Source organism: Ranitomeya imitator, chromosome 1 (assembly GCF_032444005.1).
Source record: "Ranitomeya imitator isolate aRanImi1 chromosome 1, aRanImi1.pri, whole genome shotgun sequence".
Taxonomy (NCBI): domain Eukaryota; kingdom Metazoa; phylum Chordata; class Amphibia; order Anura; family Dendrobatidae; genus Ranitomeya; species Ranitomeya imitator.
In genome coordinates, this window is record NC_091282.1 from 695581182 (window position 1) to 695597160 (window position 15979).

Genomic DNA, 15979 nt, shown 5'->3' on the forward strand with positions numbered 1-15979 from the left:
CTGCGCGTGGCGAGTTTTGAGCGGCGACTTTTGTGTTTTGACTTTTATGTGGCGAGGTTGGTGTATTTGTGGTGAAATGTGTGCTGAGGGTAATATGTGTTCAAGCACGTGGTAGTGTGTGGCGCATTTTGTGGGTGTTCATATCCCCGTGTGTGGTGAGTATCCCATGTCGAGGCCCCACCTTAGCAACTGATCGGTATATACTCTTTGGCGCCATCGCTCTCATTCTTTAAGTCCCCCTTGTTCACATCTGGCAGCTGTCAATTTGCCTCCTACACTTTTCCTTTCATTTTTTCCCATTATGTAGATAGGGGCAAAATTGTTTGGAGAATTGGAAAGCGCGGGGTTAATATTTCACCTCACAACATAGCCTATGACGCTCTCGGGGTCCAGACGTGTGACTGTGCAAAATTTTGTTGCTGTAGCTGCGACGCTTCCAACACTTTTCCTTTCACTTTTTTCCCCATTATGTAGATAGGAGCAAAATTGTTTGGTGAATTGGAAAGTGCGGGGTTAATATTTCACCTCACAACGAAGCCTATGACGCTCTCAGGGTCCAGACGTGTGACTGTGCAAAATTTTGTGGCTGTAGCTTCGACGCTTCCAACACTTTTCCTTTCACTTTTTTCCCCATTATGTAGATCGGGGCAAAATTGTTTGGTGAATTGGAACGTGCGGGGTTAAAATTTCACCTCACAACGAAGCCTATGACGCTCTCAGGGTCCCGACGTGTGACTGTGCAAAATTTTGTTTCTGTAGCTGCGACGCCTCCAACACTTTTCCTTTCACTTTTTTCCCCATTATGTAGATAGGGGCAAAATTGTTTGGTGAATTGGAAAGCGCGGGGTTAATATTTCACCTCACAACGTAGCCTATGACGCTCTCAGGGTCCAGACGTGTGACTGTGCAAAATTTTGTTGCTGTAGCTGCGACGCTTCCAACACTTTTCCTTTCACTTTTTTCCCCATTATGTAGGTAGGGGCAAAATTGTTTGGTGAATTGGAACGCGTGGGGTTAAAATTTCGCCTCACAATATAGCCTATGACGCTCTCAGGGTCCAGACGTGTGACTGTGCAAAATTTTGTGGCTGTAGCTGCGACAGTGCAGATGCCAATCCCGTACATACATACACACATACACACATTCAGCTTTATATAGTAGATTTTTTTTATGAAATTGTGAAATGATTGTGACTGTTTTTTATTTTCAACTGTTCAAATATTCTTTTCAAAAGCTAGACCCAAGTCTTGTGGACGGGCACCTGTCACATTTTTTGAGTGCGGTTGGATTAATCGGTTTGACTGCTTTCCTCGGCGTCAGAGAGAAAGGTCATGTAATTCCTGGTGGTAATCAGACGATGGTTGTTAGCGGCGCTGCTGGAGCTTGTGGTTCATTGGCTGGACAGGTGAGTCCTATAGAGGTGGACGACGGGCGCTCATTTTTGGCTACTATGAAGTATGTGTAATTAATGCCTGCATTTCTAACTTCTATTCATATGTTAGCAGCTACATTTAGATAGTAAATTTGCATTCAGTTTTAATCTGCAGTCTTAATTATTTTTCAGACCTCCCCAGATGCAATTTGCATCTTGGTTCAAAGTACACGATTTTGTCTTTTGAGGGAGTGTCCCTCTCGGTAATATAGGCTGGATGTGAGCTCTGTGTGTCTCCAGTAGTTCATTTATCAGCACAGCTCTAATACTTTCCTTATTTGAGCTTCATGTTCATTCCTCCTTTTATATAACCTGTTTAAGACTGTACATGCTTTCTTCCCTGTCCACATTTTGGAGATTGGTAAATAACTTTCTCCTTCGCCTCATTGGGGGACACAGACTGTGGGTGTATGCTGCTGCCACTAGGAGGCTGACACTAAGTAATACAAAGAAAGTTAGCTCCTCCCCTGCAGTATACACCCTCCTGCTGACTCTCAGCTAACCAGTTCTTGCTTAGTGTCCGTAGGAGGTACACGGACGGGTGTGTTATTCAGACCCAAAACTCTTTATAATTTTATTTTTACCTTTTTACATTTTTGATTTTACTTTCTACAATGAAGGGGCGACGGATCCTTTCAAGGCTCCGATCTCCCCGAACCACCAACTGGCTAGCACGGAGAGTCACCTCTCCGTATCCTCTCCTGCGACGTGGGATGCCACTGCCTGAGCTGATTCATAGGGGCGACGGGCCCCTTCAAGGGCACAGATCTCCCCGCTCTATGAACGGATGAGCACATGGAGCGTCGCCTCCATGTACCCTCTTCCCCATCCAGTCCTAATGCCGGACAACTGGCCCTGTCCACCCGGGGGCTGAACTCCGAGGATGTACAGAGGCCCCTCTCTTTGGCGTCCGAGCAGCCCCCACTGTCCCACCACTGTTAAAGCGGATAGCACAAGGAGACGGACGGTTCTTCTCCACCTCCCTAACAAAGGGATGATGGATTGAGGTTTATCCCTGCACCGTCCATTCTGCAATACCTGACCTGCAGCAGAACAGTAGAGTGTGTGCTTTCCTCGGCGCTGAAACCCAGTCATTGCGGCGGCTCCATGCCGGGACGCGCACCGATGGTGAGTGGATCCTGTCAGCGGTGGCCTCTGCAGTGGGATATTCTCTTGCTGACAGGCAGCCTCAGCTTCCCTGTGGCCCACCTCCCTGAGGTAATGCTCCGGCCGGCTGCAAAAATTTAGCCCCCGTCTTCGGCCGATGTGTAGGCCGCATTCTGGAAGCTACGCCCGCACTATGGCGCGCTAAGGCGGCTCCGCCCACCTTTTCTGGCGCTTCTTCCCTGGCATGGGAGCGAGCACTTCTCTCGGCAACGCCCCTCTATTCTATTCTATTTACCCCTGGTATTGCTCACGCCGGCTGCAGAAATTTAGGCCTCGGCTTGGACCTATTCATGGAAGTCACGAGGCTCCGCCCACATCAAGTCTGTGGCTCCACCCCCCGAATTGCCACCTCTCACTCTCTGCGAGACTTTACCACCTCTGCAACTCCCGGTGGCCATCTTGGTCCACCCTGCCAGCACACACACACAGGGGCTATGGTTTTGCATTAAAGGGGCACAACGCCTCTGCAACTGGGTAAGGAAATACTGCTCTCTTCCCCGCATATTCCCCCTGTACTTAGACACATGTCCAGTATCTCTTACCTGGTCTTAAAGGCACATGACCTGTATTCCCTAGATTTAAATGCACATGACCAGCATTCCCTGGTCTTAAAGGCACATGACCAGTCCGAAGTCAGTCACTCTAAATGAGCTCAGGAGCCCTCCGCCGCCGATCCCAGCTTATCCCAGAATACCTAGTTCCCTGAGTGGGCTTCGTCACTGCCGCAACCCATGGATTCTCTGACCAAGAGATAAAATCCCTCCGTGAACCCTTTGTGGCTCGGAGTGCTTGCAAAACCAATATAGATGGCCACTTTACTTCATGTGAGCAGTCGGCTAGCAGGAGCTGCAAGTTTTCTAGAAACGTACACGCGCCTAGAAAATGGAAGTTTAATTTCCTGATCCCTCACCAATGATTTGCTGAGAACAAGTCTCTGAATATGGATCAGATATTGATTGGTTCTGGACTCCAGAACTTCAGAAAAGGATGGATTCGCCTATCGATATCATCAACCAATCTCTGTAGATTGACGAGGACTTCGGTACTACTCTAGATCATGCAGTGTCCCTCACAAGGAGATTAAACTCCCTCACAGAGCATCTGCCATTCACCCCCACAGGGAGCGTCCGGATAAGCGATCCACTGGACAGAAACCTCTGCAAGCGTGGTATCATTTTTCAGCCAATATGCAAACACGTAGGGTGTCCCCTCCACGTATACCCACCTAAAACGTGAGATGCCATGCCTGGTCTGATTATTAGGGGTGACGGGTCCTTTTAAAGGGCACCTATCTCCCCATACCATCAATAGATGAGCACATGGAGTGTCGCTTCCATGAATCCTCTTCTGCAGCCAGGCTTAACATCGGACAACCAGACCTGTCCACCCGGGGACCTCTGTGGATGTACAGAGGCTCCCTTTTTGGCATCCGAACACCCCACTCTGCATCTCCACTGTTTAGCAGATGATGCAAGAAGGCAGACGATCCCTCTCCACTTCCCTGTTAAAATGATGAACCCTCAATCCACCATCCTCTTAACTCCGCACGATCAAAAGAGAGCGGCGATAGCAAGAGACGGCTTTTCCTGACCTTCTGCATGCAGCCGCGCATTCTGCCACTTGGCATATTAACCGGGTAGAATCTCCTGTGGTATACCTAGCAGTATCCCTGCCCGATGGGTTATCAATTAAAAATACAACGGACTGTCGAATAGCAAATCTGGTATGTTCAGTCTTGCGACCTCCGGTTCAGAGCTCTACTCTTCCTTAGCTGCCGCATGTGTTCCTAGAGCAATGGTCTCCTTGTCAGAGACCATAACTACATTTATTTCCAACAGTAACCTTTTCCCGAAGACAGTACAGCTGGTCAATCAAATTTCTTAAGCGAGGAGACTAGCTGCTTCACGCCTCTCGGATGCGTCTACTTGCGCGGCGCTGTCAGGAGCAAATGCCATTACACTCAGAAGGACATTATAGCTCAGAGAATGGAAGCGTACTCTGCGTTCAAAAGGCCTCTGACATCACTCCCCTACTAGAGTGATCGGTTATTCGGTGAGAAGTTGGGAGTGTTCTCCACGCAGGAACAAAGGATTGCATGTTTCCTATAGACCCAACCAGCAGTGGATCAGTTACCGAAAAGTAAGACCGACTCTGAACCTCAAACTTCTACCGAGCTTGACAAGGTCTCCCTTGTTGAGGATGATCCTGGAATCTTCCAGAAGGTTGGTGATTCTCCCTTGAGACAAGTGCGTGGCCCTTCAACAGGGAGCTCGCTCACTTGTCACCAATTTTCCTCAGAAGCCTCCTACCAAATCGAATGGAATGAGGGGATGAGTGAACAACAATGGAAACAGTTTCCTTTGCTCCTCTTGTTTTCTGCAGGTCAAACAGGCTTTCAGAGGGTAGTCTCTGAGCTCCTTCCTCATCCAGGATAGATCCTTTCTCCCGGTTCAATGGTTATTAGTGACTACCGATGCCAGTCCTCTTCTTATGATCATTCTTCTGGGGATCTAGTTCTACAGCAGGCCCACGGCCTTCTGGCGGGTCACCCCATCCGATTCAATCGGACAATCCCACGTCTGTGCCATACGTCAATCATCTAGCAGGTACCCAGTCAGGCGTCATGGCTGAGGTACCTCACATTCTCTGTTGGGCTACGATCTATCATTCGGTGATCTCGGCACTACACATCTCAGGAGTAGAACTCTGGACGGCAGATGCCATCAGGGTCCCGCCTCATGTGAGTGGGAACTTCACCCGGAAGTCTTCCATCAGATCTGTGTTCTCTGGAGCACTCCAGATGTAGGTCAGATGTCGTCCAGACTGAACGCCAATGTACTCTAGGTCATGGTTCGGACTCCAGATCCAAAAGCAATCGTAGTGCATGCTCTGGTTCTTCCATGGTACCAGTTTCCATAACCCCTCTTCCAATACTTCCAAGATCTTTTCGGCAGCAGGAAGGGCCCCAGTGATCCTGGGAGATCCGCACTGACCATATCAGGTTTTCTCGTTTGCAAAACTAGTACTGTATATACTCGAGTATAAGCCGAGATTTTCAGCCCAAATTTTTGGGCTGAAAGTGCCCCTTTCGGCTTATACTCGAGTCACGGTCGGCGGGTGAGGGGGAGAGAGCGTGTCGCATACTCACCTAGTCCCGGGGCTCCTGGTGCTCCCCCTGCCCATCCCACGGTCTTCGGTGCCGCAGCTCTTCCCCTGTTCAGCGGTCACATGGTACCGCTCATTAAAGTTATGAATATGGACTCCCCTTCCATAGGGGTGGAGCCGCATATTCATTTCTCTAATGAGCGGTAACAGTGACCCCTGAAAGAGGAAGAGGCTGCAGCACCCGGAGACCAGCTGTTCGGGAGAAGGAGCCAGGGACGTCGGGAGCAGGTAAGTATCTCCTAGTTACCTGTCCGCGTTCCACCCGCCGGGCGCCGCTCCGTCTTGGCGTCCTCTTGCACTGACTGTTCAGGTCAGAGGGCGCGATGACGTACTAGTGTGCGCCGCCCTCTGCCTGAACAGTCAGAGCGGGGAGACGCCGAGACGGAACGCTGAGGAGCTGCAAGCAAGAGAGGTGAGTATGTCATTTTTTTTTTTTTTTATTGCAGCAGCATTAAATATTGCACAGATTTATGCGGAGCATCTATGGGGCAATAATCAACGGTGCAGAGCATTGTATATGTCACAGCTTTCTATGGAGCATCTATGGGGCCATAATCAACGGTGCAGAGCATTCTATATGGGGCAGCTTTATGTGGAGCATCTATGGGGCCATAATGAACGGTGCAGAGCATTATATATGGCACTGCTTTATGTGGAGCATTTATGGGGCCATAATCAACGGTGCAGAGCATTGCATATGGCACACTGCTATTCTTTCCCTGAGGAAGCCGCCATAGTTGCGGCGATACGCGTGGGTTCACACCCCACATCCCCTCCTCCCCCCCTTTTTTGTTTCTCTTTCCCCTTTATCTAGGCTGTCTTGGGGTCCTGATCCATTTTGTGTCAGCGGCTCTTTCTAGGCACAGGTATATTATGTACTATCCAGGCAAATCTCAGACCATTATGTTGATTACCTTGTACATTTGCATCTGCATTAATGGGGCATGAGCTTCTGTCCCAGCAGCCATTGAGGCATTGATTGTTACATGTTTGCTTTCATCAATTGTTCCTTGGCTTTAATTGTCTGTGGGACCATATGGCACTGTGATATTAGTGAGTCCATATATAAGTATGCTGCTATATGGCTAAATTATTGGCCATTGCGTTGAATATATCCATTTCAATTTTTGGGAGGGGAAGGGGATGTGGTTAGGCATTTTCCCTATATTAGGAAATGTCTGTTGTGCATGTTTGTTCTGTGCATTGCATTTTTAAATGTTTTTAGTTCTATTTTTTGTGTGATGTATCTTTGACCATTGTGGTACTTTTTCAATAAAAACTTTGTAACTTTTGTGTAATTGTTTGAGGAGCTCCCGTTCATGTGGACATGTTCTTTTCTTTCTTGGGTTATCTCTGTTGTTTTTCAGTCCACGGTGAGCCCCAACATTAGTTTTACATTCAGTGGTGCCCTCCGCTTTCTCTATTCAAGACGTACTAGTGTGCGCCGCCCTCTGCCTGAACAGTCAGAGCGGAGAGACGCCGAGACGGAACGCTGAGGAGCTGCAAGCAAGAGAGGTGAGTATGTCATTTTTTTTTTTTTTATTGCAGCAGCATTAAATATTGCACAGATTTATGCGGAGCATCTATGGGGCAATAATCAACGGTGCAGAGCATTGTATATGTCACAGCTTTCTATGGAGCATCTATGGGGCCATAATCAACGGTGCAGAGCATTCTATATGGGGCAGCTTTATGTGGAGCATCTATGGGGCCATAATGAACGGTGCAGAGCATTATATATGGCACTGCTTTATGTGGAGCATTTATGGGGCCATAATCAACGGTGCAGAGCATTGTATATGGCACAGCTTTATATGGAGCATCTATGGGGCCATAATCAACGGTGCAGAGCATTGTATATGGCACAGCTTTATATGGAGCATCTATGGGGCCATAATCAACGGTGCAGAGCATTATATATGGGGCAGCTTTATGTGGAGCATCTATGGGGCCATAATGAACGGTGCAGAGCATTATATATGGCACAGCTTTATGTGGAGCATCTATGGCAGGGGTGTCAAACTGCATTCCTCGAGGGCTGCAAACAGGTCATGTTTTCAGGATTTCCTTGCATTGCACAGGTAATAATTTAATCACCTGCAGAGAATGATTCCAGCACCTTGTGCAATGCTAAGGAAATCTTGAAAACACGCATGGTTTGAGGCCCTCGAGGAATGCAGTTTGACATCCCTGACCTATGGGGCCATAATGAACAGTGCAGAGCATTATATGTGGCACAGCTTTATATGGAGCATCTATGGGGCCATAATGAACGGTAAGGAGCATCTATTTTTATTTTTGAAATTTACCAGTGGCTGCTGCATTTTCCACCCTAGGCTTATACTCGAGTCAATAAGTTTTCCCAGTTTTTTGTGGCAAAATTAGGGGGGTCGGCTTATACTCTGGTCGGCTTATACTCGAGTATATACGGTATTTTTCCGTCTTATTGCAACAAAACTGCAAATATGGACTTCCTCGCCCCCATGTGGCTCTTCCCTATCGCATACCATTAGATCTTTGGGACCTTAATGGTCCTGGGAGTCTTACAGTAGACTGCTTTTGATCCGGACAGACTTTACTATCAGGGAAGGTCGCCCTTTTTTCTCTGCGATCTCATCCTGACGAGTTTTCGGAGCTAGCCGCTCCGTTCTTTCAGACTTTTTTCCCTTATTACCATCAAGGCAAGGTTGCCCTCAGGCCATCCCCATCCCTTGTTACCAAGGTGGTATTGTATTCCCACAGTTATGTAGGCATCATTCTTCCCTCATCTCTTTTGGCACCAGCCCACAAAACGGAATGGGTTCCCCATATTCTGGACGAGATGAGTGCTCTGAGTAAGTACGTCTCGGACAGCGTCCTTCCGAAGGTTGTTAGCCTGGTGGATTCGTTACACCATCCAGGAGTCCTTCCGTGTTAGATGTCAGCCTATCTCCCTGTCTATCGAGGTTTTTTGGGTTCTAGGCACCAGGCGTCGGCAAAGCACGCCTGCAAGCTTGCGGGTTCGTCCAGTCCGCATGCATTCTTGAAGCACTATAATTCCCAGACTTCCACAGATGTGAGTCTGGGCAGGCGGAGTCTGCAGGCCGCGGTGGCGCACTTGTAAGTAGCGGTTACACAGGGCCTGATCTGATGTCGCCCCCACCCAGGGACTGCTTTGGGACTTCCCACGGTCTGTGTCCCCCAATGAGGCGAAGGAGAAATAGGGAGTTTTGTGTACTCACCGTAAAATCTTTTTCTCCGAGCCAATCATTGGGGGACACATCTCCCACCCTATTATTAGCTTGTGCTTGTTTTATAATTTGACATGCTATACTCTCTGATATAATGTGACATACTATACGCTCATATATTGTTATTGATCTCCTACTGCTTTTGCACCGAACTGGTTAGCTGAGAGCCAGCAGGAAGGTGTATACTGCAGGGGAGGAGCTAACTTTCTTTGTATCACTTAGTGACAGCAGCATACACCCACTGTCTGTGTCCCCCAATGAATGGCTTGGAGAAAAGGATTTTACGGTGAGTACACAAAAATCCCTATTCCTCCACCTCCCTGCTGCTATCTCGAACATTGAGAGAAGGGATGCAAAGAGCAAAAAGTCATCAGGAGCAAGATCTCTCGACAGGATAAAGAACTTCCCAACACTTTGCAGCAATGGTTAAAACATAGACTTGTACTCCCATAATTGCAGTCAATGCAACTTGTGTTATTATAGATTTCTGTGGTCAGTTCAAATTGATTTGTGAGATCTTGTGATGCTGATCCAAAAATTAAGCCCCATTACGGCCTTCTGAATACGGTGAAGTTCATACAGCCGTATAAACAAGTTGTCCAACTTTCATTCCAAAAATAAATATTTTTTTTTTTGTTCATCTGTAGTGTCATCCGTGTGTCTCTTTTTTTACATCCTTATGGCATTTGTTATTATACATCAGTTAAAAGGAATCTGTCAGTAGTTTTTTTTTGCTATGTGATCTGACAGCAGCATGATGTAGAGGCAGAGACTCTGGTTCTAGCAATGTAAAACTTAGTTTACTGGGTGCAGTAGTTGTGATAAAATCAGTTTTCTCTGCTGCAGCTGTGGAAGAGCACAGAATGTTGAGCCCTGTATAACCCCGCCCACACCACTGATTGGCTGCTTTCTGTGTACACTGTATATTGGCAGAAAGCTACCAATCAGTGGTGAGGGCGGGATTACACAGAACCGTTAACTAGGAGGCACAAAACACCTTGTCGTGCGGATAAAACCTTCATTTTATAAAACTGCAAAAAAAGTCTAGCAAGTGACACATCACTAGAATCAGGGTCTCAGCCCCTAGACCGTACTGCTCTCAGATTATGTAGCAAAATCATGCTGACAGGTTTCTTTAAATAAAATTTCCAAGAAGCATTTCCCATGTTAAAAATTGGATGATATATAGATGATCAGATTATTTTTTTTTCCTGCAGGCTAGAATAGGCTAGTCTCATCCGACATTTGGAAGATAATAGGGCATACTGCGATTTTAATTTTTGCTTTCATGTGGACTTTCAGAAAAAACTGTCATCTGAACAGCCCTACTGAATAACATTTGGTCCGAGTGCTGTCCCTCTGCAGTCAGTTTTTTTTTCCCAAAGACCGCACTCAGACCAAAAATAAGGTTGTGTGAACGCAGCCCTTAAGGTACCGTCACACTTAGCGACGCTGCAGCGATACCGACAACGATCCGGATCGCTGCAGCGTCGCTGTTTGGTCGCTGGAGATCTCCAGCGACCAACGATGCCGGTAACCAAGGTAAACATCGGGTAACTAAGCGCAGGGCCGCGCTTAGTAACCCGATGTTTACCCTGGTTACTATCCTAAAAGTAAAAAAAAGAAACAGAACATACTTACCTACAGCCGTCTGTCCTCCAGCGCTGTGCTCTGCACTCCTCCTGTACTGGCTGTGTGAGCACAGCGGCCGGAAAGCAGAGCAGTGACGTCACCGCTCTGCTTTCCGGCTGACCGACGCTCACAGCCAGTACAGGAGGAGTGCAGAGCACAGCGCTGGAGGACAGACGGCTGTAGGTAAGTATGTAGTGTTTGTTTTTTTTACTTTTAGGATGGTAACCAGGGTAAACATCGGGTTACTAAGCGTGGCCCTGCGCTTAGTTACCCGATGTTTACCCTGGTTACCAGTGAAGACATCGCTGAATCGGTGTCACACACGCCGATCCAGCGATGTCTGCGGGGAGTCCAGCGACCAAATAAAGTTCTGGACTTTCTTCCCCGACCAGCGACAGCACAGCAGGGGCCTGATCGCTGCTGCCTGTCACACTGGACGATATCGCTAGCGAGGACGCTGCAACGTCACGGATCGCTAGCGATATCGTCTAGTGTGACGGTACCTTTAGATGAGATGAGCATAATGACATTCTCTTGAATTGTATCTGTGTCGTCGGATATAACCCTTTGTGTTCTGTAGATCGGACGACTCCTTGGCTGCTCCCGCATCATTGGAATTTGTGGGACAGATGAGAAGTGTTTGGTCCTGACCTCAGATTTGGGTTTTGACGTTGCCCTGAATTACAAGGAAGAGGGTCTTGCACATAAGTTAAGAGCAGGCTGTCCTGGTGGAGTGGATGTCTATTTTGACAACGTTGGAGGAGAAATCAGCGATGTTGTTATTAGTCAGGTAATGTTCACTGCTCAAGCGCCCGGACTTTTTTTTTTTTTTTTTTATGCCTTGAATTTTTAAAGGGGTTTTCTAGGTCCTCAGGCACAGTTTTTTTTTTTTTTTTTTTTAGAAACAAACTCCTCCTTCCTGGGTCCAAAGCTGCTTCTGATGTCTTATTGTCAGCAGTGCTGACGTCACGTCAACAACACTGCACTCAATGACTGAACTCGGCAGCTCCTGCTGTCACCTCCAACATTTTTTTTCAAAGTCAAATTGCAGCCAGGGGAGAGGGTTTAAAAAATAAAAATAAAAAAAAATCCCCTTTAAGAGAGTGTATGAGATCCAGACCATTTTTATCTCCATGTGCTATATCTGATATGCAGACCAGTCCCCACCGAATTGAGCTGAAATGCAATATCGGAGACTGCCATTAGACAGAAGGGGTGCTGTTTCTTGAGAAAAGCCATGATTTTTTTAAAATCTCCTACAACTGGTTGATTACCCTAATTTGTCGTCATTAGTTTATCCGAAGCATAGGCTAATATAAGCATTCGAGTAGTGATCTTCAATTTATAGTATCTGTTTTGTTTCTTCTAGAAATTGCGCCAAATCTGTCCATGGCTCCTCTTCATTGATGTAGACTACTGTGGCACTGTTTCTATAAAAAAAAAAAAAATTCCCAATATATTCGACGATTGATTGAGGAGCAGGGAGATAAAACAGGCATAGGGAGAAATAGAAAGATTGAATTGAGCTTACTAACAAGTCATTTACCTCACGCCAGAGGTGATTAACATCAAGTAGTTAAGCTCAATTGTATATTCTCCTACATGCTGCTTGTCAATGAGTGCTGAAAAAGGAAGGAAGAGCAGGAATCCTTCTCTGTGTGCTGTGCTGTGTAAGGCAGAAATCTCTGCAACTCCCAGTGGATTGCAAATTAGAGAGCCTGTAGAGGGGGAAAACTGCTGAAAAGGCAGACTTAACTTTGGATCTTCCCCATGCTACTGCAGCAGGCATATTGGAAGTAGGAGAAAATCAATGCCATCTCAGTAGAAGATGCAGCAGGATCTAAAAGGAGGGCACAGGGTAAGCCAACTATACGCATGATATGTATGTAGTCAGTGGTGAGGAGAAAACGTTCTAGGATAAGGTGTTATCTGAGCATGTTCGGGTGCTAACAGAGTGTCTTCGGCGTGTTTGAAAAATATGTTCGAGTCCCCATCAATCTGCAAGTAGTTAGTATGTTCTCCCCGTGTTTGTGTGGGTTTCCTCCGGGCACTCCGGTTTCCTCCCACACACCAAAGACATACTGATAGGGAATTTAGATTGTGAGCCCCATCGGGGACAGCAATGATAATGTGTGCAAACTGTAAAGCGCTGCGGAATATGTTAGCGCTATATAAAAATAAAGATTATTATGTCTCGCGGCTGGTCGACCAATACAACACATTGGTTAGGTAATCCCTGCATGAGTTGCTGCTGTACAGCCGCCAGACAGGCAGATGGGGGTACATGAACATATTTTTTGAGCATGCCAAGGACACTGTTAGCACCCGAGCATTCTCGGATAACCTCTTATCCGAGCACATTCACTTGTCACTAGTAGTCAGTTTTCAGTCGATTGCTGTAAGCTGACCTACAAAAGAACAAAAATTGTTGTTGTTTTTTTTTTTTTTTGTAAAGTAGATGACGAAGAACAGCCATATTATTTTGTGTGGCCAGATCTCACAATACAACAAGGATGTTCCTTATCCACCACCTCTACCTCCTCAGACAGAGGCTACCCTGAAAGAGCGCAATATTACAAGGTTAGTGTTGATGGAGAGGGGTTTCTGCAGTATTCCAATGTTTTTTGGTTGTTCTTGTTATTGGGTTACAGTGTGATACAAGTTTTATTTTTTTCACCTTAAAATGTACTTTGTATAATTAATGTTGACTTTGTAAAAATGTGCTTAAATGCAAAAAAAAAAAGTACACCCCTTAACGACATGCGCGGCACATGTCGTGTCTCCCCCTTTGATTTGGGCTCCGGCTCTGAGCCCACATCTTTCCCTGCACATGTCAGCTGTTTTGAACAGCTGAAATGTGCCCCTAACAGCTGCAGATGGAATCATAATCTACCTGGGGCTGTTAACCCACTAAATGCCGCTGTCAATCTCTGACATCTGCATCTAATGTGATCGCACTGGAAGCGTGTCACTAATCCCACCGATCGGCGCCCGTGTCGCATGACTGCGGGTCGCTGATGGGTTGGCATGACAACCCAGGGTCTGCAGAAGACCCCTGTGGTTGTCATTGCCAGATTGCTATGAGCGCTGCCTAGCGGTTGGCACTCATAGAAAGTGAGCATTTCTGCTACAGACAGGCGATGATCAGATCGCAACAGAGGTGATCGGGCTATTGCAGCTTCTAACTTCCAATGGAGACTATTTAAGCATGCAAAAAGTAAAAAAAAAGAAAAAAAGAAATGCATTTGGCGACCATAATAACCTCCCTCCCCCCCCAAAAAAAACAGTTGTGAAATTGCACTTTTTTTGCAATTTTACAGCACTTAGAATTTTAACCCCTTAGGCCTCTTTCACACTTCCGTTGTCTGTCCAACGTTGCAATGTGTCGTTTTGGAGAAAAAAATGCATCCTGCAAAGTTGCTCGCAGGATGCGTTTTTTTCTCCATAGACTTAGCGACGCATTGCGACGAATGGCCACACGTCGCATCCATCGTGCAATGGATGCGTCATGTTTTTGAGGTCCGTCGTGACGAAAAAACGTTTCATGTAACTTTTTTTCGTCCGTCGGAACCGCCATTTCCGACCGCGCATGCGCTGCCAGAACTCTGCCCCTCCTCCCCAGAACTCATAATGGTCAGCGGATGCGTCTGAAAACTGCATCCGCTGCCCACGTTGTGCACTATTTGCACAACGTCCGTCGGGCCGATGGTTTGCGACGGCCCCGTACCGACGGAAATGTGAAAGAGGCCTAAGTGACAGAGCCAATTTAGTACTTAATGACCGAGCCAATTTTTACATTTCTGACCACTGTCACTTTATGAGGTTATAACTCTGGAACACTTTAACGGATCCCGCTGATTCTGAGACTGTTTTTTCGTGACATATTGCACTTTGTTAGTGGTAACATTTCTTTGATATTACTTGCGATTATTTATGAAAAAAACCCGGAAATATGGCAAATTTTTTAAATTTTCCAATTTTCAAACTTTGAATTTGTATGCCCTCAAATCACAGAGATATGTCACACAATAGTTAATAAATAACATTTCTCACATGTCTACATGAGCACAATTTTGGAAAAAATGTATTTTTTTGTTATGAAGTTATAAGGGTTAAAAGTTGACCAGCGATTTCTCAATTTTGCAACAAAATTTGCAAAACAATTTTTTTTTTTTTTTTTTTTTTTTAGAGACCATCTCACATTTAAAGCCACTTTGAGGGGTGTACATGACAGAAAATCCCCAAGCTTGACACCATTCTAAAAACTACATCCCTCAAGGTGCTCAAACCCACATTCAAGATGTTTATTAACCCCTTTACCCCCAAGGGTGGTTTGCACGTCAATGACCAGGCCAATTTTTACAATTCTGACCACTGTCCCTTTATGAGGTTATAACTCTGGAACGCTTCAACGGATCCTGATGATTCTGACACTGTTTTTTTGTGACATATCGTACTTCATGCTAGTGGTAATTTATTTGATATTACCTGCGTTTATTTGTGGAAAAAAAAACGGAAATTTGGTGAACATTTTGCAATTTTCCAACTTTGAATTTTTATGCAATTAAATCACAGAGATATCTCACACAAAATACTTACCGTATATACTCGAGTATAAGCCGAGATTTTCAGCCCATTTTTTTGGGCTGAAAGTCCCCCTCTCGGCTTATACTCGAGTCATATACCCGGGTGTCAGCAGGGGAGGGGGAGCGGGGGCTGTGTAGTCATACTTACCTGCTGCGGCGCGGTCCCTGCAGTCCCTGGCTTCCCCGGCGCTGCAGATTCTTCCTGCACTGAGCGGTCACATGGCACCGCTCATTACAGAAATGAATAGGCAGCTCCACCCCCATAGGGGAGGAGCCGCATATTCATTGCTGTAAATGATCGGTGCCATGTGACCGCTCAATTACAGGAAGAAGCTGCAGCGCCGGAGAAGCCAGGGACTGCAGGGACCGCGCTGGGAGCAGGTAAGGGGAGCGCAGCGCTATAATTACCTGCTCCTCGCTTCGGTACGGCTCCGTCTGCAGCGTCCTCTAGCAGTGACGCTCAGGTTAGAGGGCGCTGTGACGTAGTCAGTGCGCGCCCTCTGCTGAGCGTCAGTGCTGGAGACGGAGCCGCACGAGGAGCAGGTAATTATTGAAAGCGCTGGCGTCCTGAGAAGAGAGGTGAGTATGTGATTTTTGTTTTTTTTTTTATGGCAGCACCAGCAGCATTCTAAGGAGCACCTATGGGGCCATAAAGGTGCAGACCATATAAGGGGCACAGCATTATAAGGAGCACCTATGGGGCCATAAAGGTGCAGAGCATATAAGGGGCACAGCATTATAAGGAGCACCTATGGGGCCATAAAGGT

General features: G+C 46.6%; 1 protein-coding gene across 5 annotated transcripts in view; it reads left to right on the top strand.

Moving 5' to 3' along the window:
- The window catches only part of PTGR2 (prostaglandin reductase 2), a 67590-nt gene that overhangs the window by 34442 nt on the left and 17169 nt on the right, over positions 1-15979 (top strand). For all 5 annotated transcript variants that reach the window (XM_069730806.1, XM_069730786.1, XM_069730816.1 and 2 more), the window contains 3 exons: positions 1235-1405; positions 11207-11416; positions 13085-13206. In XM_069730806.1, the coding sequence (XP_069586907.1) occupies positions 1235-1405; positions 11207-11416; positions 13085-13206 (503 nt within the window). The remainder of the gene's footprint in view (positions 1-1234; positions 1406-11206; positions 11417-13084; positions 13207-15979) is intronic.